The sequence below is a fragment of the Drosophila mauritiana genome, chromosome 2L, assembly GCF_004382145.1.
Source record: "Drosophila mauritiana strain mau12 chromosome 2L, ASM438214v1, whole genome shotgun sequence".
NCBI classification, from domain to species: Eukaryota; Metazoa; Arthropoda; class Insecta; order Diptera; family Drosophilidae; genus Drosophila; species Drosophila mauritiana.
The window spans coordinates 16733429-16755796 of NC_046667.1; the positions used below are offsets into that span (position 1 = coordinate 16733429).

General features: G+C 38.1%; 7 protein-coding genes across 8 annotated transcripts in view; 6 read left to right on the plus strand and 1 right to left on the minus strand.

Moving 5' to 3' along the window:
* LOC117149176 lies at window positions 1–1637 on the plus strand. The gene has a single exon (XM_033316754.1). It carries the CDS (start codon window positions 18–20, stop codon window positions 384–386), a length of 369 nt encoding a protein of 122 aa, XP_033172645.1. The 5' UTR covers window positions 1–17; the 3' UTR covers window positions 387–1637.
* Window positions 1638–2004: 367 nt separating this feature from the next.
* On the plus strand, window positions 2005–2620 carry LOC117148925. Its single transcript, XM_033316648.1, has one exon. It carries the CDS (start codon window positions 2116–2118, stop codon window positions 2488–2490), a length of 375 nt encoding a protein of 124 aa, XP_033172539.1. The 5' UTR covers window positions 2005–2115; the 3' UTR covers window positions 2491–2620.
* A 3124-nt stretch (window positions 2621–5744) lies between these two features.
* LOC117151094 (putative gustatory receptor 36a) lies at window positions 5745–7025 on the plus strand (the record flags this gene model as incomplete). Its single annotated transcript, XM_033318342.1, is given in 5 exon segments — window positions 5745–6006; window positions 6076–6188; window positions 6190–6575; window positions 6577–6825; window positions 6881–7025. Coding segments are annotated over 5 exon segments (1155 nt in total), but the record flags the coding sequence as incomplete, so codon positions are not given.
* Window positions 7026–7814: 789 nt separating this feature from the next.
* LOC117150529 (putative gustatory receptor 36b) lies at window positions 7815–9096 on the plus strand. The gene is made up of 3 exons (XM_033317453.1): window positions 7815–8082; window positions 8133–8887; window positions 8944–9096. Exons 1-3 carry the CDS (start codon window positions 7815–7817, stop codon window positions 9094–9096), a joined length of 1176 nt encoding a protein of 391 aa, XP_033173344.1.
* Window positions 9097–9362: 266 nt separating this feature from the next.
* Window positions 9363–10658, plus strand: LOC117150916 (putative gustatory receptor 36c). Its single transcript, XM_033318068.1, has 3 exons — window positions 9363–9630; window positions 9698–10449; window positions 10506–10658. The coding sequence occupies exons 1-3, from the start codon at window positions 9363–9365 to the stop codon at window positions 10656–10658; spliced, it is 1173 nt and encodes a 390-aa protein (XP_033173959.1).
* Window positions 10659–10933: 275 nt separating this feature from the next.
* LOC117135207 (uncharacterized protein CG31750) lies at window positions 10934–12627 on the plus strand. The gene is made up of 3 exons (XM_033295293.1): window positions 10934–11584; window positions 11998–12408; window positions 12460–12627. Exons 1-3 carry the CDS (start codon window positions 10934–10936, stop codon window positions 12625–12627), a joined length of 1230 nt encoding a protein of 409 aa, XP_033151184.1.
* A 4150-nt stretch (window positions 12628–16777) lies between these two features.
* LOC117144032 overlaps window positions 16778–22368 on the minus strand; it is a 71386-nt gene continuing 65795 nt past the window's right edge. The window contains exons 5-7 of one of the 2 annotated variants that reach the window (XM_033309006.1): window positions 19984–20249; window positions 19451–19586; window positions 16778–19384 (exon numbers count right to left, since the gene is read on the minus strand). In XM_033309006.1, the coding sequence (XP_033164897.1) occupies window positions 19104–19384; window positions 19451–19586; window positions 19984–20249 (683 nt within the window). In that variant the 3' untranslated portion in view covers window positions 16778–19103. Of the gene's footprint in view, window positions 19587–19983; window positions 20250–22368 lie in introns of both variants that reach the window. The other variant, XM_033308998.1, reaches the window with a different exon arrangement.

Consider the following 22368-nt stretch of genomic DNA (forward strand, 5'->3'; position numbering starts at 1 on the left):
ATCGCAGTATAATTAGGATGTATGACCAGGTGATATTCACATGTGAACTCTTGCACCACAGAACTGTGGGCAGCCAAATCGAGGAGACACGGCGCACTTGGGAGGAGCGGTGCTCTTGGTTTCCGGCTGCCCAAAGGAATTTGGCAGCAAGGTGTTCCGAAATTTACAAGGAGAGTCTTGAAAAGTACGGCAACGATTACTACGAGTTCTATGCAAATAGGAATCGTTTGAGGGAAGAACACAGAGTTAATACCAAGTCTTATAAACGTCGGGAAAGAAGAAGGTCCCACAGGCCAATGGACCATTTAAAAGAATATAGGGTGTCGTCAACTTCAAACGGGGAATACGGAAGTGTTCGGCCAATGCCACTCCTTCAATGGCTTTAGAAAACTGAACGCATAAAATTTAAAGTTTGGAAAAATAGTATGATAGTATGCCGTACAAATAAACATGTAACTAACCTTATGGAGGTAAGGTGTATTGACCTTAAATAAAACAAACTGTAGAAAATAAAAATAAAAAGATTGCAGGTATGTCTTCAGTAACTCACATTGGTTACTTATATTTTGAAAAGATTCAAATTTCATTTTAAAGGAACCTTTTAAAAGTTTAGCTCTCTTAAAAAAAAAGTAGAAAAGCCATTTTAAAACTTTTCAAAGGTAAACGAAGGCCATTTCTTATAACACATTCACAAAAAAAATAAGACAAATTTAACGTTGGCAAAAAAATGTAAAAAAAAACAGTTGAGGCTAGTCATTCTTTCCAATGAGTAACATTATATTTTCCCCTTGAGAAATTAGCCGCATGCATGATACAAATCCTTTGGATTATGCTAATTTGGCTCAAACTGAGTCAGAGTTCCCCAAAGTTTGATACCAAGCAGTTTGTGGCGAAATAAAAAAGGTGGAAATGGTCGGAGACATGCAAAATGCGAAAACGCGCAACAAACCGCAATCGAATGCATTCAAGTCCAAACAGAGTAACCAAGCAGCTAACAAAAGGCCAAAAGCAGTTCATGACTCATGCGATGACTGGGGTTTCCATATGGTAAGGAACATCGCATGTCTGCCGGACTCACCTGGGCGTGAGAAATGCAATCCAATGGCTCATTTGCATACAAAGCCGTTCGATTGTGGGCCAAAGGCACCGCGGCGATGGCTACAAATGGCCCACAAACAGCTGCTGGTCTGGGCCGAAAATTTATCTCAGACATCTCAGCATGGCATTGATCGACTGGCAAGGGGCGTAAACGCCATACAACTTAGCCAAAATGAATGTTTCTTGTACATAGCCAGCGACGTTTGAACTCAAGTTTACTTAGGATCTAAGCGAAAGAAATCCTCGGCAACTCTGTAAGCTAATCTACATCTAAATCTAAATCTAAGCTAATCTTGTGCGTGTTGTAAATTCAAAAATAAAACATAACTAAATCAAACAGAGAGGCGGAAAAAAATCCTTGTCGGTTTTAGATAAGTCAAAAACTAACCTTCCTTCATTAACCTTCATCAATGAAATTTGTTAATACTTTAGTTTACCATTTATTTGTAAGTATTGGAAAATCAAATGTTTGACAAAGAAAGTAAAAACCAGATAGTTTGTAAAACTGAACATGAAAATGAAAAATAAATTAAGTCCAAAAAAAGCAAGCAAAAAGAAGCGTCTTTTATTAATTTAGATCGCATTTCAGTTTCTGGTTAGCATCCTTTTCTCCTCAATTATGTATGCACCCAAAATACACCTAATTCAAAGGGATAATATACCATGAAAAATAAATATAGAAGCCTTAAGTTTAGTTCAATTAACATTTATTTAGTTATGTATGTAAGTTGATTTTCTTGGTCTGCTTATTTACAATTATTGCTTGTTTTAATAGACAATAACATATTATAGATATTTTGTTAAAGACTTGAACCATACTGCATAAAGAATTTGTGGAAACTAGAAATCTAGTTATACCTTTGAAACAAAACAGGCCTTTATGTGCCTGTCTGTTTCGTTTTTTATCCTTTTCCATAAGCTAGAGCATAAAATGTCTTACTAAAAACTAAAACTAAAAAGTGTATACTTTTAATGGTTATTTCCATTTCATTCTGAGTTGTTTTTTCCTAATCCACAATGAAAGAGTACAGTGAGGTGATTTTTGTGGATCAACTCAAGCACTTTCGCGTTGTGGCCAGTCAGATTGATAAGACTCGCACTAACTGGGAGAAAAGTAGCGCCTGGTTTGCAGATGCCCAAAGGGAGTATTACTCCCGATACGCGTCCATTTACGCCGAATGTAGGAAAACATACGGAGATAAAATGTATGGATACTACGCCAGGAGAAACCGTCTTCGATCAGAGTACTGTGTCAAGTCCAAGACGGCCAAGAAACGCCAAGAAATCCATTACGAAAATGAATCAATGGCCCACTTGAAAGGATATAAGTACTCCGAGACGACCAATGGGGAATATGGCAGGGTGCGCCCATCGGCATTATTTTTCTGTTAAATCTAAATTAGTTTCGAGTTACGGATTAGATGTTCAATTCAAAAATGTTTATAACCCATTTCAAAAACACCACCACCACCACCACCACCACCTTTTTTAAAAAGTCCGCCATAAATTTTAAAATATAATTGTATAAACTAACTTAAAGCATTATAATATATTGTGTACATCTTTTCTATACCTGTTGATATAACTCTAAAATTTGTGGGTCAAACAATCAGGCATTTAACAACTACAGACACTAAAAATTGCAGTAAGCCAATGGATAACCATGGAAATGGGATTGCAGAGAGGGGAATTTGCGAAGGGTTTGTGGCGTGTTTTAAATTAATTTTATATACGATTTGCCCGTCCCAGGATGGCACTTTGGCGGAACTGCCAAGCACTTGGATCGTAAATTGGTAATGCTTGTAAGCCTGGTTTTATGGGTCGGCGGTGGGCCAGACTGTTTACCATAATTACCTGTTTATAATTAATTAAAATGCAATAAGCGTAAATTTGATAAAAGTGCCACGCACATGCTTACGCGGCAGCAATAATTGGGGGAGAGTATTATTTTCATACAAATGCGCCTTAAATTACAAAATAATTGGATGGGTAACTTTTACCCGTCCACGTAATAAAAAAATGTGTTAAAAGTTCAATTAGATTATTTCCAGTAGTAGAATTGTAACTATTGCAAAGTTATTGTTTTTCCGAATTGAAAGTTAAATTTTCAAGTGTTTTAATTTAAATAAGATTAAAACAATCAACTAAATTACAATCGAATAGATAATTCGCATTATTAGGGGGTAGGACTGAATGCATAAATTAACAAAGGGCCGCATGGCCCCAGCTCTCTTAAATAAGTTTAGTTGTAAACCGCGTGAAAATGCAGAATAAACACATTGGCTAATGTAATTACCATTTTATTGTGTGTTTGTTGCTTTTCTCCCTCACGAGCCACGCTTATTGACCATGAATAGCGAAGGGATATGCAACACGAACTGCATTAACGCCCCTCGCTTACCCTTTTCTACCCACCGATACCATGATTCATTGGGTGAGTGTGCATAGGTAGGTGTGAGGCTAAATTGCCGCTACTTTTGATTTATGACACGAATACTTGAAAGGACTATGACGCATCCTTGCTCTTTGGGGTTGCTGTTATAGTGGGTTTTGTATGTTCAAAAGAACATTACGGTTTTCTGCCAATGCAACATATTTCTAAAATAATTTTGAAATGTCACTGTAACCGCCTTTAATTGAGATGCTTATAAATACATCAAAATTTAGATCAGATTCATTAGGTAAGAAGATGCCATTGACACAAATAAATTACCGGTGGCAAAAAGCTTAACACTAGGCATTTACAATACTAATACCAAAATGTAAAAATATATTCTCAATTGTGTGGACCTGGCGGTTTTGCGCTATTTGTTTAAGTAGGCGTGGCAACAATTCAATACTACAGTATATAAAGAACAAGAATATATATACTTTATATAGGCTTTGAGTACCTTAACCCATAACAAACTTTAGAGGCTATTAAGACTCGTTTTTTCATTAAAGGTCACACAATTGTAAGCCTAAATTACTTCGCCAATAATGCCATTTCATTATCAATGGGGAAGTCTGTCTTCCCAAATAAATAGAGAACTAGTTAATGATGGAAGAGAAAACAATACGGACTTCCTATAAAAAATTGAATTCGCGACTTCTAAAGTGGTCTGTTTTTAGTATATCATGGACCTTATACATTATTTATCGTGGTTGCGGGATTGGTCAAATTAAATACTATTCAAAAATGCGTAATATGATTATTCAGCCGCGCAACATTTGGATAAAAAGACATTCCCTTTGTCTGAAGATTATTGTGCCTCTTAACAAATTTGGCATCTCATATTTAGTGCTATCCGTTGCCCCATTTATTCCATTGGCTTCACTTACCCAAGGTTCTTTGATATACTAATGTCCACTATCATTATGGAATGTGGTTCTTATGTTTTACTGGATGGGTTGAATGTCCTGGAAACGACACTTTGTTAAACTAGTGAACAACGTGACCCACATAACAACCCAGATAGATGTGATTGTGGGAACGCTCTATTTGGAAGGCACCTTCTTGTTGATCCTGTATATTGTTCAGTTGGAGCTGACTGTGCTGCAGATTGTTGGGTATAGTCAAATTCAACTACAAACATTCTCGCTATACAATTTAACGCTGGAGATTTTCTTCAACACATATGTGGTATACGAGTTGCTCTTACTTTCCTGGCTCGTTGCTTTCAATAGGTTCTTTAGTAGGATAGCAATCTACATTTTTAAAGAAAATGTCCTGTATAAACGAATATATTCTGTCACGCTGTAGTATTTTATATGTACATTAAGACTTTAGATTACTTTAAATATCTTCTATTGCGATTGCAGATCCTTGAACTATTAAATCTATATTCAAGGATTGGCATTATTCACCGGGACATACAGCAACTGTGGCTGCCATTGGCAGGTGTAATTTTCTCCGACGTTTTGATGCTAGTGACAAATTGGACTTTCGTCACATCCTGTTTCCTATTCGATAACTTTGCCGACGATAACTTTGGAGACGATTGTCATTGAAAATATGGAATACCCGTTACCGCCGCCCAGGCCTCGCTTTTACGTATTTTGTTTCTTTTCCTATGAAACAATCGATTGGCTCTACAGCGGTGCTTTCTTAGATTGCAACTCCTGATTTTAAGCTTTAAGGGCCAGGATAAGCCGGATCATTCCTACGCATGGTATGTAAATAATCTTGTGGGTGTGGAACAAAGTGTCTTCCTCTATTTATATACTCCCTCCACCATAGCAAACCTCTTTTGATCTCCAGTTGTGGACACAGCCGATCAGGAATCAGATTATAAACGTTAACCAGGAATGCGGATAGTCGTTTGTACTTGACTTCTTTTTTTTCGCACTTCTAAACGCATTGGGCTGTGTGCACTATAGAATATCCGTGAACATTCATTCGTTCCACTCTGAGATACAATAACTTAAACTTATTTGGCTCTAAATATAAATTTAAAAATTAAATAAAACACCCCTTCGGTCTGAACTTACTCAGACAATGTGAAATGGAGCCTTATACCACTACATTTTGTAAAAGCACAATATATCAAGGATATCAGCTGTAATATGTATCTGTCTACATCAGCATATTAGGTAAGTGAAAGTCATTGACACAAATTAATTAGCCTTGGTGAAACCGAAATTGAGGATTCTTTCAGTTAATGGAAATGTTTGACTGGGTCGGTTTGTTATTAAAGGCAGCCTATTACTATGGGCAGATCATTGGTCTGTGCAACTTCAAAATTTACTAGCAAAGAGGTCGTGTTGTTGCAGCCCAAAGGAGCATAATTTTCGCCATCGCGATTAACGTCTTAATTTGTATGGTGGTGCTTTTGCAAATCTCCAAGAAATTCAATCTCGATGCGTATTTCAGTAGGGCGAACCAATATGTGATCATCGTGATGGTTTCACTGAGGATGGCTTCAGGTCGCTTAACTAATTATACTATATTTATGAAACCATCTATTAAAGATTTTTAAATTGACAATTTTTTAGAAGTTTCTCCAATTCTCAACAGATGGCGCCAGCGAGCACAACTAATGCGCATGGCTGAATGTGTATTTCGGCTATTTCTGAAAAAGCCGCAAGTGAAGCAAATGTCCCGATGGGCAAAGTCTGGTAAAGTTATCTGTAGCTGTCGTCAGCGACTTCTTACAAATGGCCATCTCTATAGACTCAGTGGGTCGCTTTGGGTCCAAACAATTCGTGGGAATGGCCTTGGAGTTCTGGATGTCAGCCATTATAAATTTGGCCTTATCACAGTACTATTTGATAATACTTTTCGTTGGAGCCTATAACCATTTGCTCAAGACCGAGCTGCGGCAGGTGATCCATGAAAGCCAGATGTTAAGTGAAACTTACCAACGGAGAGGGGCTTTCATGACCAAGTGCTGTTTCTTGGCCGATCGAATAGATAATGTAGCAAAACTTCAGAATGAACTGCAATCTATCGTGACCCAGTTGAACCAGATGTTCGACTTGCAAGGGATGATGGTTTATCGGATACTATATATTCTTTATATGTACAAATTACATAACGTACAGTTTAGCTAAAAATGGTATAGAACAACTGCACTTGACTGTCAGAGCAGTGGCACTGGGATTTAGTTGGTGCTTTTTTTACTACATGGATGCCATACTAAATCTGTTTGTTATACTCAATCTCTTGGATGATCACAAGGAGCTAGAACGGATACTAGAAGATAGAACTCTGTTTACTTCCGCCTTGGATGTCCGCTTGGAGCAATCCGAAAGATTTTATCCGTCTATCCAAATTAAAGTATCGCGATCTTGTATTTTTACAGTTTGAAAGCATCCAATTGCAGCTAATTCGAAATCCGTTCAAATTTGAAGTATTGGATATATTCACCATTACTCGGAGTTCATCCGGGGCCATGATGGGATCTATAATAACGCATTCGATATTTCTTATTCAATACGATAGGAATATTTTTCAAAAAAAATTTAAAAAAAAGGAAAATAATAAATAATAATGATTTCTAATACTTAAGCTTTTGCCAACAAATAGAGCCGCCCAAGCATTTTGTTGCTAATTTTCTGTGCTTTTCTACTCAAAACATCATTGAGATCATCGTCACCTCTATTGGCATCATTTAAATCTTAATTTACACAAATTCGGCCATATATAAATTGATTTATAAGGTTGGTTTAGAAAAATACCTGTTCGAATTTAACCTAACCACGCACACACACGTTTCTCAGCCAATGAAAGTGCGAACGAGAAATTTAAACATATTAGTGGCATAGCGATAGAAAATGGGATAATCAAAAATAAAATAAAAAAAATTAAGATACCGCGTAGCATTTTTCGGCGGTGTGAGGACGGACATGGTCAGATCGATTCGGTCGTTATCCTGATCAAGATATACTTTATAGGGTCGGAAATCTACAATACCCAATTGGTCTACGAGAATCGGGTAACCTACATAGTTTCCGAGATCACAGTCTTTATACGGTCACACGATCAAGGATTGCTTCATTCTTCCTTGTAAATATTTTTTAACAAATCTAGTAGAAACGATGATAAAAAAAATAAATCAAGTTAAGTAATCCTACTTCAACAATATGCTTGCACGTTTTGTCCATTTTTTTTTTTTTTGTGTACGCCTCGTTGGCAATCCGAATCAAAATCTGAATTCGATATCAGATTATTGTTGTCATAGACATAAGCTAATTAACATGCTGGCTGGCTGTAGGAGTCGACTCAGTTTTACGAAATGGTCGATTGGGTCGTGATGTTGCTGAAGGCAGTCCACATATACTGCTACTTGATAGGGTTAAGTAACTTTGAGTACGATTGCCGAACAGGACGCGTATTTACATCGTGGCGATGTACTATCTACGCCTTCATGGCTAACATCCTTATTTTGATTACAATAATTTATCATTTTACCGCTTATAGTAATAACAATTTACTTTTTCAAAGCGCAAATAAGCTGCATGAATATGTTATCATCGTAATGTCCGGCCTAAAGATCGTGACGGGTAAAAATATATAAAATTTCCGTTCTTCAGTCTGATTATATATTTTTTAGGGCTCATTACGGTGCTTAATAGATGGCTTCAGCGTGGCCAAATGATGCAGCTAGTGAAAGACGTTATCCGTTTATATATGATCAATCCGCAGTCGAAGAGTATGATTCGCTTGGGAGTTATGTTGAAAGCTTTCATTAGTTTTGCAATGGACCTCTTTCAAGTAAAACTCTCCGTGGATGCATTGGAACGCCATGGAACAGCCGATATGATGGACTTGTTTGTAAAATTGTGCGTTTCGTTCATTATGAATTTGGCCATATCCCAGCATTTTCTGGTAATGCTTTTAATTCGAGCACAATATCGGATTATTAACGCAAAGCTGCGAAAGGTGATCGAGGAAAGCAGGAATTTGAGTTTCCTGCAGCACCGAAATGGAGGCTTTATGACGAGATGCTGCTATCTATCTGATCAGTTGGAAGATATAGGCGAGGTCCAGAGCAAACTACAATCGATGGTGGGTCAACTGGGAGAGGTATTCGGCATGCAAGGGCTTATGGCTTATAGTGGATACTACCTATCCATTGTGGGTACATCTTATATGTCGTATAGCATATATAAATATGGACCGCAAAATCTGAAACTATCACCCAAGTCCTCGATCATCGCCTGCATTTGGATAACCTTATTTTACCTCGATGCCTTGGTCAATTGCAACAATATGCTATGTGTGTTGGACCATCACAAGGACTTTTTGGGTCTATTGGAGGAACGAACTGTGTTTGCTTCCAGCTTGGACATTCGACTGGAGGAATCCGTAAGCTATAATCCAAATGTAATCGATTTTTTTAAAATACACTTACTACCTTTCAGTTTGAAAGTCTTCAGTTGCAACTAGCTCGAAACCCATTAAAAATTAATGTAATGGGTATGTTCCCTATCACGCGTGGCTCAACTGCGGCTATGTGTGCTTCTATTATAGTGAATTCAATTTTTCTAATTCAATTTGACATGGAATTCTTTTAAGTGGAATATTATTTAAATCATTTTGACATTGGGTTTAATTTTGGAACTATCTTTACAATTAATCGCTTAGTATAAAATTTATCATGCTTGTTTGCAAATATAAAGAATGTTTCCGTATTACCTGACCTTTATTACTTTGTTTGGTTCGACCAATCAGTCCAATCTTATCAGCATATCTCTTTCGAAATGAGTATATTACGCTTGGAGTTAAATTATTTCCGCAGAAGGGCAAACTACATTGAGGACACTTTCAGTTCGTAAAAATAATGGACTTGGAAAGTTTTTTGTTGGGAGCGGTTTACCACTATGGACTCCTCATCGGTCTCAGTACCTTTGAGTTCGACTGGAACACAGGGCGTGTATTTACAACAAAATGGAGTACTTTTTACGCAATTGCATTGGATTCATGTATATTTACCCTATACATTTATCACTGGACCGGAAACACAAACATTGTTAATACGATTTTCGGCAGAGCAAACATGTTGCACGAATATGTTGTCGCCATAATGACCGGACTTAGAATTGCTACTGGTAGCAAAAACACTAATTCAAAAAGCCGTTGCATAATTTAAGTGATTAATTCCCGTTGTATTTGTAGGTCTTTTCATACTGATTCACAGATGGTACCAGCGCTGCAAGATGATGGATTTGACGGCCAGTGTGGTCCGAATGTATGTAGCTAGGCCGCAGGTAAGGAGAATGTCTCGCTGGGGCATTCTCACCAAGTTTATTTCCGGGACTGTGACCGATGGCCTCCAAATGGCCATGGTCTTGATTGCAATGGGGCGTATAGACTCGCAATTCTACCTGGGACTGGGCTTGCAGTACTGGATGTCCGTCATTCTCAACATAACTATGATACAGCAATACATGATAATGCTTTTCGTTCGGACACAGTTACAGCTCATTAACACGGAACTGCGTCAGGTGATCGAGGAAGCCAAGGAACTGCTGTTAAGCCCCCGGCATCAGGGAGTTTTCATGACCAAGTGTTGTTCGTTGGCGGATCAGATAGAGAATATAGCAAGAGTCCAGAGCCAACTGCACACGATTGTGGACCAAATGGAAAAAGTATACGGCATTCAGGGGGCTATGATCTATGTGGGCTACTACTTGTCCTCGGTGGGCACCTGTTACTTGGCGTATAGTATCCTCAAACATGGATATGAGAACTTGAACATGACACTGAGTGCTGTAATCCTATCATATGCTTGGTGTTTCTTTTACTACCTCAATGGTATGCTCAATTTATCGGTCATGCTCCACGTCCAGGATGACTACCGGGAAATGCTACAAATACTCGGGGAGCGGACCATATTCGTTGGCTTGGATGTCCGCCTCGAAGAAGCCGTGAGTACATGAAGTTATGGATTTTGATTTTAATAACAAAGATTTCTTACCGACAGTTTGAGAACCTTAATCTACAGTTGATACGAAATCCGTTAGAAATAAAGGTTGTTAAGTTGTATGATGTAACTCGCAGCAATACATTGGCCATGTTCGGAAACCTGATCACGCATTCAATTTTTTTAATTCAGTATGATATTGAACATTTTTAAGTTAGTCATTCATTAAATTCACAACAATGTTCATGAATGTGTACAATACTTTGTTTTGTTAAACATTTTGTATTGAATGGCATCAATATAGAAGCAGACATTAGTTGATTGTATTTTGAAGTAGTGGTTGCTAGTTGATTGTTGATATGAGTACAGCGAATATATTGGGGTTGGGTAATTACACGGTCATAACTTCCAGTTCCTACTCCATTCTAGCCCACATGAATGCCGTTATGAATCAACCCGGCACATGGGACTCATTCAGTGGTTCCATAATGCCAGAGAAGGGTCACGAAATCCCTTTAAGAAATTCCCGCAAAAAGTGGCTATCCCGACTTTTACGATGGTCAGTTTCCTCTATTTGCTGGATCTCATATATCATATATCGCGGCGTGGTGGTTGGGCAAATAAAGTTCTATCCGAGAAAAGGAAAAATGATCATACACCCTCGGAATATTTGGACCAAGCGGATTGCTCTGCTATTAAAGATATTGACACTGCTATGCAATTATTCTTTCACTGAATATTTATGTATGGCGTTTCTTCCGATTCTTCCGAAAAAATCAGAAAGTTTTTTTGATAATCTGATAGAGGCAATTGCAGTGCAACTATCGCTTTGGAATACCGCTCGCCTTTATTCTTGGCTGAATAGCCTATCCTGGAATCGCTCATTTGTGGATCGTGTGAATGACGTTATCCGGGTAAACGCTCATTTAAACTCAATTCTCGGACCTCTATCCTTGGATGGTATCTCGCTGTTGATCCTTTACGTAGTGCATTTGCAATTTACTCTGCTGCAGACTATTAATCATTCTTATATAGTACCGATGCTAAACACCCTGCTGCTGGGGTTAATTTGTAATGTGTATGTGGCTTACCAAATGCTTCTGCTATCTTGGATCGCTGCTATCAATCATTTTCTGAAGGTAAGAAAAAAACCCTAGCCATAACAAAGTTTTATACCCGGTACTCAAAGAGGGTATCAAAAGGGTATATTTGAATTTATGTAACATGTAGAAAAATGCATTTTAGACCCTATATGGTATATACACTACTTTCTTTTACTTTCGTTTACTTTCTTTTTGTGGATTACTAGCCGTGTCGATTTGCCAATGCTCGTCTGTCCGTCCGTCTGTCTGTCCTTCTGCTCATTGTCCGTCTGTCTGTCCGTATGACCCTGTGATCTCGGTATCAACGAAACTAGGAAGTTGAGATTAAGCAAATTCTAATGAAGCACGTTTGTTTTAGAATCGCCCTCGAACCGCTCAAAATGGTCACACCTACACTATACAAAAATGCTTTGATTTTTTTATCCTGTTTATGTCTATTATGATTGCAGGACTGCCAAGAGGAGCAGGAGCCAAACAGAAAGCAACGAAAGAAACTCCTTCGGCTACTGCGGATTTATGCAAAAATTAGTAATGTCCACCAGGATATCAAAGTGCTCTGGCTTCCAGTGGCAAGCATGCTTTTCTCGAACATCGTTGAGCTAGTGAGAAATTGGTCATACATTATCGAATGGATATTTTTCCACCGCCATAAAACTGTGATGCAGAAATGGAGCTTCGTTTTCTGGAGATATCTGGGCAGCGGATTTGCGCCATTGTTGAGGATGCTACTCATTGGTCTTTGTAATGACCGTTTGGTTCAAATGCAGGACTTTCTCAATTTGCAGCTTCTGATAATCGATCTGAGACATACAAAATTTAAACAGTTGGATGGGAACTTTGTCAGTCAGCTCAAGAACCTGGTAAGTGCAAAATAAAGGATCTTCTTAATAATCTACAGCCCTCTCTCGCAGCAAACCTGTTTTGATCTCCAACTAAGGGCACAACCCATTAGGAATCAAATTATGAGTGTTAATCAGGAGTGTGGATGTCCTTTCGCCCTGGACTTCTTCTTCTGTACCGTGCTAAATTCCATTAGCTGCGTTCAGTATAAAATGGCAAATGGAATTAATAGCGACTGAAGACCATGACAGAGAAATGTAAAGGTTTTGCTTATAAATAATTGATGAACAAAACTGGCAAACTATTTTAATAAGTTTTATAAATTATATGAATGTCAGAGCATTCAATACCATACACAAACATAAATGAAAAAATGTCAAATTAAATTGTTACAGCACACAATTGTATTTGCCACAAATTGCCTTTGGCTAAAATAGAGTAATTTAATTTGAATGTGATTTATATTCCACTACGAATGACAATCAAATAATGTATCGTTAAAACGTAGAGAATGGTGACTTTAATTTATATTTTGGCCTTTCGATGCGCTGCGAACTAACCAGGCTTGCTGCCAATGTCAGGAAAAGTTTGCCATTTTCCATTGCGCTGGTTCTTTTTTCCGAATTTCATTTGTTTGAGCTTGAGCTGTGGCCAGCGCACATAAATTTCAATTAACATAAATTTAATGCCAGCACACAAAGTTTGGCCAACAAACTCGGCCAGCAGGGAGAGCGTTTTCAATTATTGTCTGGTGCACAAAAGTTAGCCTTTCCAGCCCTCAACCCTCCGAAAAAAGAGTCTCCTGTTTTCAACCCAGCAAGTGCAGCTTTTCCGGATCTAATGCACTTGACTTCTGAGTGAGGTTAAAGAGGTGGGCGGGGCACGCCCCTTTAAGCCGCATATAGCAAATGGTCAGAGGCAAAGCAAATTGCTGAAAGGCGCTTATGCAAAGCGATCAAAATGCGAGGCGACATAAACACAAGACGAGAGGAGAAAATCCAACCCCAGGCAGTAAAACCAATTTGAAATTGTTATTTTAAGCGAGAGTAAATCGCAAAGAAAGGATTCAGTGTGGGTTAAGGTCGTAAAAAATCAAATATCGGCAGAGTCTTAGGATGGGATCAACCATTTGCGGTTAGATAGGCAGAGGCTGGCAACTTTTCCTTTGTTTAGATATATGAAAATTGCCAAAACACATCGCTCCACCACTTCTCCGGTTGGCCATAAAAATTCCAGGTAACAAAATGTATTTCCTGATTAAATCAGCGCATGTGCGGGCTTCTGTTTTAAGGCTCGATTTTGAGAGTTGGGTCCGGCTGCAAATCTTTGGAAGCCAATAAAAATGGCCAACATAATGAGCCAAGCAAGTGCCAAGTCTATAAAATGTAAATTGGAAGAACTGATTTTATGGGCGGCCTATTTTTGGGGTACGCGTAAGGAATAAGTGTTAAAGACTTTAAAACCTGTAATTGGTATCAGATGCTCAGGTTGTAAATAGCCAGATACCAAATAATCGCTGATTTTAGTGACTTGAAGTATTATTAAATTGTTGCGAATATTAAAGACGCAATGCCATGCAGAAATATCAATACTTTTCTGCTGTCTCCTGAATTTGCTGGAATTTTCACCAACACGTAACTGCAATGACACGAAATCATTTCCATTTTCCCGGACAAAACGGCTTTTAATGGCACGGACCGGGGAATATCTAAGGCCCTACTGCCGCCTGTATGCCAGAAGTGTAGAAATGCTGGCCAGAATCTATATAATTTACGGCCCCGGCAATCCCGAATGATGTGCCAGAAATTGCAGGCAGCACAACGACTGGCCAAACAGCAACTGACGGGAAGGCAGCAATTTTTTATTTATTTTTATGAGTAATTTGTTCGTTGCCACGCATTTTTATGGCAATGCAGGAAAGATGATTGTAGCCAATGCCGTTCCGTCTATGGCTTTTTTGTGTTTTTCCCATTTCAGGAGCGGATTTCTATTGTGGAAGTTTTGCGACACAAGCTGTTCGCTACCGAATTGCGAAAGGAATATTTATTCTGTAAAGAGCACAATAATAATAATTTGTAGATATTTTTTTCTACAGTCTTCAACAAATCTGTTAGTGTCAGTTTAAGACCACAAGTGTTGACTTTTAAAATTCCTGGCCATACTTTACTGCCCCCTGGCGCACCTGAAAGATGCGTAAAGGCCAAGAGCCAAGGTGCGTGGGGCGACGCAGGAGATGAAAGCAGAGTAAACAAAAGGCAATTACGCAACAGTGGCAAGGACAATGACGATGCCAACCCATGCTAGAGAGGCCAGATAAGCTGCACCAGCAACGCAAATACCAAGGACAACAAAACCAGGGACAGCCACACCAATGGACAGCTGTTGAAGTGACACGTAATCTGGCAATGGGGCGTGGCCAATGGACAGTGGCAGACACTTTTATTGCAAATCATTTCAAAAGCTGCAAATGCTAACAACACTACAAGACGACAACTCCGAATGGCAACAAATAATGGCAGCCGGCGACATGACATTGTGTGATGATTGTGGCCACCCCATTCTACCCTCATTTTCCTCCCTTTCCTGCATGGAAAGCGATTCAAGGTGCAATCATCCTGTCTGTCTGCCACTGACAATTCGAGTCGATAGGGTAATGGATGAAACTTTTCGAGATCAGGGTATGGATTGAAAATGATTTAAGGAGTTTTCGCACTGATTGGATTGGGTGGGCTTAGCAGAGGTCACATGAGCTCTTAAACAACAAAAACAATTTAAAAATACGTTTCAAATTTGTATCTTAAATTTTCATTAAATGTTTTTCCAAATTGATTACCACGTAAATCTTCTCAAAAGCCACGACCCCGGCTAGAAAATTTCTTGCCCAGCCAAATGTCTCTTAAGCTCACACCCCAAATGGCATATTCCTTCCAATTGAACGAGCCCAATTAAACTTTGGGGCATATCGGCATCAGTTTTTAACAGCTTTCCTCGCCCACTTGAGTAACTCTCCGCCCTCCATTTGAATGAGCAGCTTAACTTATCATTGTGTGTGTGTGGGGGGGGGGGGTGGGGGACAGGTGAGAGGAGGCAATCGAAAAGTTTACCTGTGCCGCAAATTGATGCCTTCTTATCTGTGCGAAATCAAACATGAAACTTTTAAGCCCCAGACAATTGGCCTTAATATGCCAGAAGTATCTTCCAGATAGCTGGCGATGACACCAAGAACTACAGATTAAGTGGTCTGGAATAATGGCTACCAAAATAGGGAATTAGCTTGGGTGTATTAGCATTTCCCGGAAAATCTTCACGCTGTTTTCATTAGATGGCAAATCTGATTTATGTGACATTTGATGGCAAATATACCAGGTGGGCACATTTGCGGCCATTTGTCGGCTAGCTAATAAATCTGCTCAGACCTTTTATCCAGCATCGTACATCCGTAACACTTATAATTTGTTTGGCTTTGTCCTCGGTATTTATCAAATGTTCTTATTTCGTTGGCAGCTTATTAGTGAAGTCCGGCGAGGAAAAAGCTAAGGTGCGACTTACGTATAAGTCCGCAGATATTTTCTACTTATTGTGCTGCTTCGTTCGTGCTGTGCTTTTGGTTTTTTTTTTTTGGTTGGTGCCGTTTTATGCGAAATATGTTTGAATAGGTTTCCACAATTTAAGAAAAGATGCTTCTTTTTTCATGTGAATTTAAAGATTTTTCACCAAATTTTTATAATAATAAAATGAATGAAATTAATGAATTAACAAATAAGAACTATAGTGAATGTTTGAAAATGGAGAAAACATGGAAATTGAAAATTCCTCGCTGGAAAGATGACAATGATTTAAAAGTTTATCTTTCATATTCTAGTTTGGTTCAACCACGATAATCATATTTCTCCATGCCCAACATTTTAACTTGTCGCACATATTTCACCTCAATATTCTTAAATTAACACATTGTTTAAGCCCTGCACAAATATGTACATATCTCTACTACGCATTCCTGGTACTGTCTATTTTTTGGCATTTCTATTATTTTGGTAACTGCTCTTATTTTACTGCTAAATGTTTTGTGCCATGTTCCCTCTTCCGGTCTCGATTACTTTTTTATTTGCCGTTGGAGGTTGTCACGTTCGGCGAGAACATTTTCACGTATTTGAAATATTTTCTTAAAATTACCCAATTTTCTTTGTGTTGCATCTAACCAAAAAAGGAAATACTGAAAGTATGTTCCTACAATTGGACAGGGGAACTTGTCCTGGGTGTGCGAAATAATTGAAGCTGACTTAATTTGGAGGGACATACTAAACTAAAAATAATAAGTGTGTGAACTTACTGAAAGTATCCGTTCTTAAATTACAGACAATTTAATGCAAAAAGGAAGATAATCTGTGATTTTGAAACAAATATGTTTTATTAATGAATTTCCACTCGTTTACTTCACAATTCTTCGTTCAGTTTTTGATCGCCTGCGAGTAATTTTCGCAAATTGAATGAGGCTTAAAGATATTTACAGAGACGTCTGCCCTTTGTCTGGCATTTAAATTCAGTTGAAGTTACTTTATGGCATTTGATTTGAGTTGAGTTGTAAATAATTCCTATTTGCTTACATGGCAGCTTTAAGGTTTGAATTGTTTACGGTTTCACATAGAGTTTATCGTATAGAGTTGAATGCAGTTTGCTTTTTATTTTCTTGCCTTTTAATACATCTAAAAGTTGTTATTTAAATACACAAATAATTTACACTTACAATTACCACACATTTATTTTTTTTTTTTTTTCGAATTAACGTTAATGCAATTTATAGTTGTTTTTAGTACTTTTGCATTGTTTTCATCTTTTTTTATGCTTAGTAGTTTTCTTGTTAATTGCTATTAATGGCATCGATATTAAATAAGATTTAAAAATCAGTTACAGTTGACAACAATGCAGATTCTGTATATGTGTGTTTAATGTATACTATATCTATGTTTTAATCCCCATTCGCACACACATTCACCAATTCAGGCCCCCACAATTGTACTCAATTACCATTTGAATGTTCGCTCATCGATATTTAAATGTGTAATTTATATATTTTTATCTTTTGTTTTTCGCTTATAATTAAAATTGGCTCTGGCTTTTGTTTTGTTTTGTTCCATGATTTTGTTTGCTGCTGCTGACGTCTTAACTCTAATTTAGTTAGCTCGTAATCATATTTACACACAGAATTTATGGACATCAAAGGGCAAAAAAGTATAGAATCCATGGACAAATCGCCTTTATATTTACACAATAAAATCCAATACATTTCATTTCATTTGATTTCGTTTCATTTCACTTAATTTCACATATGAATTGTGTTCAACTATGTTTTTAAGGCTTCATCACAATCATTTTGCTATTGTTTAAATTTGTGTTCATTACTCATGCTCCTTTGAATCTTGCTATTGTTTTTAACATTTGGCTAACTAAACGGTTTACATTTCCTCTGGATGATGGCTAAGTCGAACCCGGAATGTTATTAGTTTTATTTTCAAAAAGGATCAAACACACACAGAAGCACGCACGCGTTTTAGTTAATACCCATTAAGACTTTGGCAATTCATATAAATGTACGATATGTTTTTGTTAGTTTTAAGACTTTTCCAACAGTCACCAAGTTGTAATTCCTAACTTTGATTAGTTTTTCCCTCTTTTCTTTATTTTTTTTTGTTTAATTTAAAATTAAGTGCTTTTTGGTTTGATTTTTGTGATTCCTTATCGGTAGCATTCATTACGTTTATCTAATTACAATTTTACATTGTTTAATGCATGCTCAACGAACAATGAAATTTTATAGACAAATCATCTAATCAAAGAAGACGTTTTAGTTGTTTCGGAAGAATTTGAGTGACAGTTATACACTGCGTTTCGAAAGTATATCGAGTTGAAATAAATTTTATCATACTCTAAAAATATGGTCTGATATACAAAAATTTAATTTAATTGGTATATAAGTTTATATTAACGATTTATTTGACGGCACTAAAAAAGCCTTTTTTCCATATTATAAAGACATGTCAATTGAAATTCACAATGTGAATTTCACATACTTTCGTAACGCACTGTATACTTCACAAAATATTCATCATGTGTTTTGCTTAAAATTCCCCTTCATCATCGCTTAGCTAAAACAATCTTAACGATACTTTTCCTACATATTAATTTATAGTTACTCATATTTTTTATTCTGTTAAACTCGTATTTTGCCTTGACCAACTTTTGTGGAAGGATTTTCCATTCACTTTTGCTCTGTTCCGTTCGTGTGATATTTAAATTCTGTTTTGTGTGTGAATGAGCTTAACCATAATAACATACAATACAGTTACATAAATATATATATTAAACATTAACTATTTACAGTTGGATTTTTCAATCGACACAGGTTTAAACATTCCTAAGAGAGTTAAAACAATAGCACGCTTTTTCACATACAATTTTTCTCATTCTCAGACAAGTAAATGTAATTTATTCTCTAGATAGGTTTTGTTTCAAATTAAATTCATGAAAGCTTTTGTTAACGGCATAAAGAAATTAGCTGCATTTTCTTTCGTTTAGCTTGAATTACTTTTTTTTTTTTGTTCATTTCCTGTTTTTGATTCTCAGTGAGTTTCTTTATTTTCTATGCAAAGCGAAGACGGAAAAATCGGTGAAAAGTGTGTGTTGTGGAGGGAAATAGCCGCCTTGTGGCTTAATGCAGCTACCGTGCAGTCAATGCCATTTTCTCCAGCTGCGTTGCGGATTTTCCGTGACTCGTCCTGCGATTTTCCTCCTCGCGGCCAGCCAGCAACTCTCTCGCCTGCTGAGCTCCTTTCGTTATCCCAATCCCTCCAGGCGCTGTCCGATCCATGGATATTTTATCTGTATCTATATCTCTCGCGATTCCCTGCGCCAGGGTTGCCATCACCATCACCGCCAGCGCCACCGGAAGGAGGACGAGGGGCGTGCTTGGTGTGGAGGGCGCTGAACCCGTGGAACTGGCTGCATTTGTTTGGACGAACAAGAGCGATAAGATTTTGGTCACAAATAATTCCCGGTAAGACGTACCTTGGACGGGATCGGCGCGTGAGTTGCTGGCGTAGACCGTTTCCCGGGACTCGAGCACCGGCGCCTTCTGCGGCCGGTCGCCCTCCACGGACTCCTCGTTGCACCTCCAGTACACGGTCGACAATTCGGCTATGCACTGCAAGATCCAACATATTTGAGGTTAGCTAGCTGAGAGTACGAAACACTATCGAACTCGCGTAACTCCAAAACACTCAAAAACAATCTAATAATCTTTTGGTTTTACTTTCGAACGGAAACTAACATTTAAAGCACATGGGACATAAAAATAATATTTTTAGTGCAAAAACCTTTTTAAAAACTAAAATAAATGTTTAAGGTTTTCACTGCAATTAGGAAAATATATTTATAAAACTAAAATAAATTATAATAAGATAAGACTGTGCACATCGAAAATGTAATATCACGATTTGTAAGTGAACATAATCTACCCGAACCAAAATCTACATTGTTTTTGAGACTATTTTGAGCCACAAGAGTCCGACAGTTAAGTTTAGTTAAGTTGTTCAACTCACCTTAAGTTTCATGTTGCCTTTGCGAAAGTGTTTCTGTTCCACCCGGAATTGAAGGCCCAGCACAGAAGTTTCCAGACCATCTCGTCCCGATACAATTGTGTCGTATTTGCGGAGTTTCTGCTGCTCAACTGGCTCTCCATTCACTTGCCAGGATAATTTCACAGCGGGCTTGGAACGTCCTGCGGTGCAATTAACCCGAACATAATCTCCGATCTGGTAACGCGGTCGTCCACCACTGATTTTCGGTGATCCTTCGTCCGGAAGATCTAAAAATCAAATGGAAATATGCGAAAAACTTCAGTTTTAAAGCTGCCAACGAAACGGAAATTTCATTTACGGCCGCAGACCTTTGGCGGTGACTGTGGCTAGCGAGAGATTGTAACTAAATTTTGCAATAAACCTAAGCCACCACAGAAACAACAAGGGAACAGGGACCGCTGCAAAGGGACAACAAACTCAAAGGAGCGCAGCCGGAAATTCAATAAAAGTTCCAGCCGTTGATGCACTGACGGACTTTGGATAAAATTGCAAACGGGAAAACAAAAAGCCAAATGCAATGAAATCAAGGAAACCAATAAAAACTGTCTAGCCAAAGTGTCAACACTCTGCAAAAGTAATGAAAAATAATTATTGGAATCTAGGGTAGATTTCAAATTTACTGGATAGTAAAAAAGTAATTATTTATAAAACATACGGTTTTAATTCAAACAACATTAAGAAATGAATTAAAGATTTCAGAAATAATATTAGTTACTGAGATAGCACAGTTTCCTGATATTTTGTATCACCGTACACCCAAAACAAATCAAAGTCTGACCGAGCAGTTAAAATGGCCCTAAAAAGATCCGTGGGAATCTCTATGGATCTCCGGGCTCTGCAAAACGGAAACGGAAATGGTTTCGACTTGTTGTTGTTTGCCAAAGGGGCCCCGAAAAAGGCATCTGTGGGCGAGTTCCTGAATGCCATGGTGTGGGTGCGGATGGTGGGCGGTGAGTTGTGCGTTGTGAGCCGTGGCATATGCCCAGCCCGTTCTGCTGCCGAAGCTTTTAAAAACTTTGATTGAAAGCCAAACAGAGCCAGCCGGGTTGGGACCGCAGTATGAGCAGAAGCAGCAACAAAACATCCGAAAGCCAGAAACAAAAGCACAACAAAAGCCCCCGTTTAGAACAAAGACAGACTCCACGTTAAACAATAAAAGGGAGACAGCCATTGCAAAAAAGGGGGCGGCGCGAGGTTGAGGGGGCGTGTCGACACGCCCACGCAAAAGTTTTATAATTGAACAAACGAAATGTCAACGCCAGTTCAAAGCGCTCCCCATTGCAAGTGTAGTGATGAGTGGGTGTAGTACACTGGCAAAAAATTTTACACACCATATAACAAGCCAATCTATAGTTACTGTTTACTTCTTTGCATTATTTTCTTAACAACTAATTAAGTAACCATCTACCGCTTCTGACATATAATTTATTTATAGAATTTATTTGTGTATATGATGGTTTTTCCTAAGAGTGTATTTCATACATTACCATCGCTGTTAATTAACTATAGTTTTCTACATACATAGATGTGTTGCCAATATAACAATACCTGGTAAACAAAACAGTGAAAACTATTTTCTGTGCAAAATGTGGGTCGATGGATAATAACGCGCACCTTAAAGTTCCGGCTTCACTTGACGTTTTGTTTGCGCATTCAGTTTTGCGGCGGCGTCTTGATAACATTTTTGGCATTGCCCTGCAGGAATGTTGGCCAAGACAAGAGCCACGGAAGCCAGAGACAGACAACCTCCAAAATTGAGTTAAACCGTTAAGCTTTGGCAAGTTTTGCCCGGGGTGAAAGTGGGAGTCCGGAGGAAGTTCAGTAAGCTTATTTGGCATTAGAAGCATGAAATCAAATGAAGCCTGTCAAATGCACTGCAAATGCTTTTGACTAAGTAAACACAATTCCGATTGAATAAAGCTGATTGGACCAGGCTGCTGGAATCAGTTGGAGTTACCAATTTAGTTTGGGTGTAAGTAAATGAAGGAGGCCAAGGCCAAGCTTAGGACATTTGGGTGACGATTAATGGGGTTAGTGTGTTTACCTGACTAGATTCCTTGCTTAAAGGGAAACTTTTTGCAAGGATTTCGGGGATCGAAAGTCCTGCTCAAAGTTTTAGCAATGGCCCATTTCCGTCCGTTTGCTCAGTTGAATTTTATTATTTAAATTTTACTTTTAATTTCTGAAAGCTTTTTAATTAGTTTTCTTTTCCTGCATTAACCTTATAGTAATGTTTGCACTTAATATATTCTTCAAATTCAAATAGGACCATGAGAGTATATATGTGTTCAATAGGTTGGGAGCACATAATATAAAACACTGGAAAAGCCAAGACACCCCTCAGTC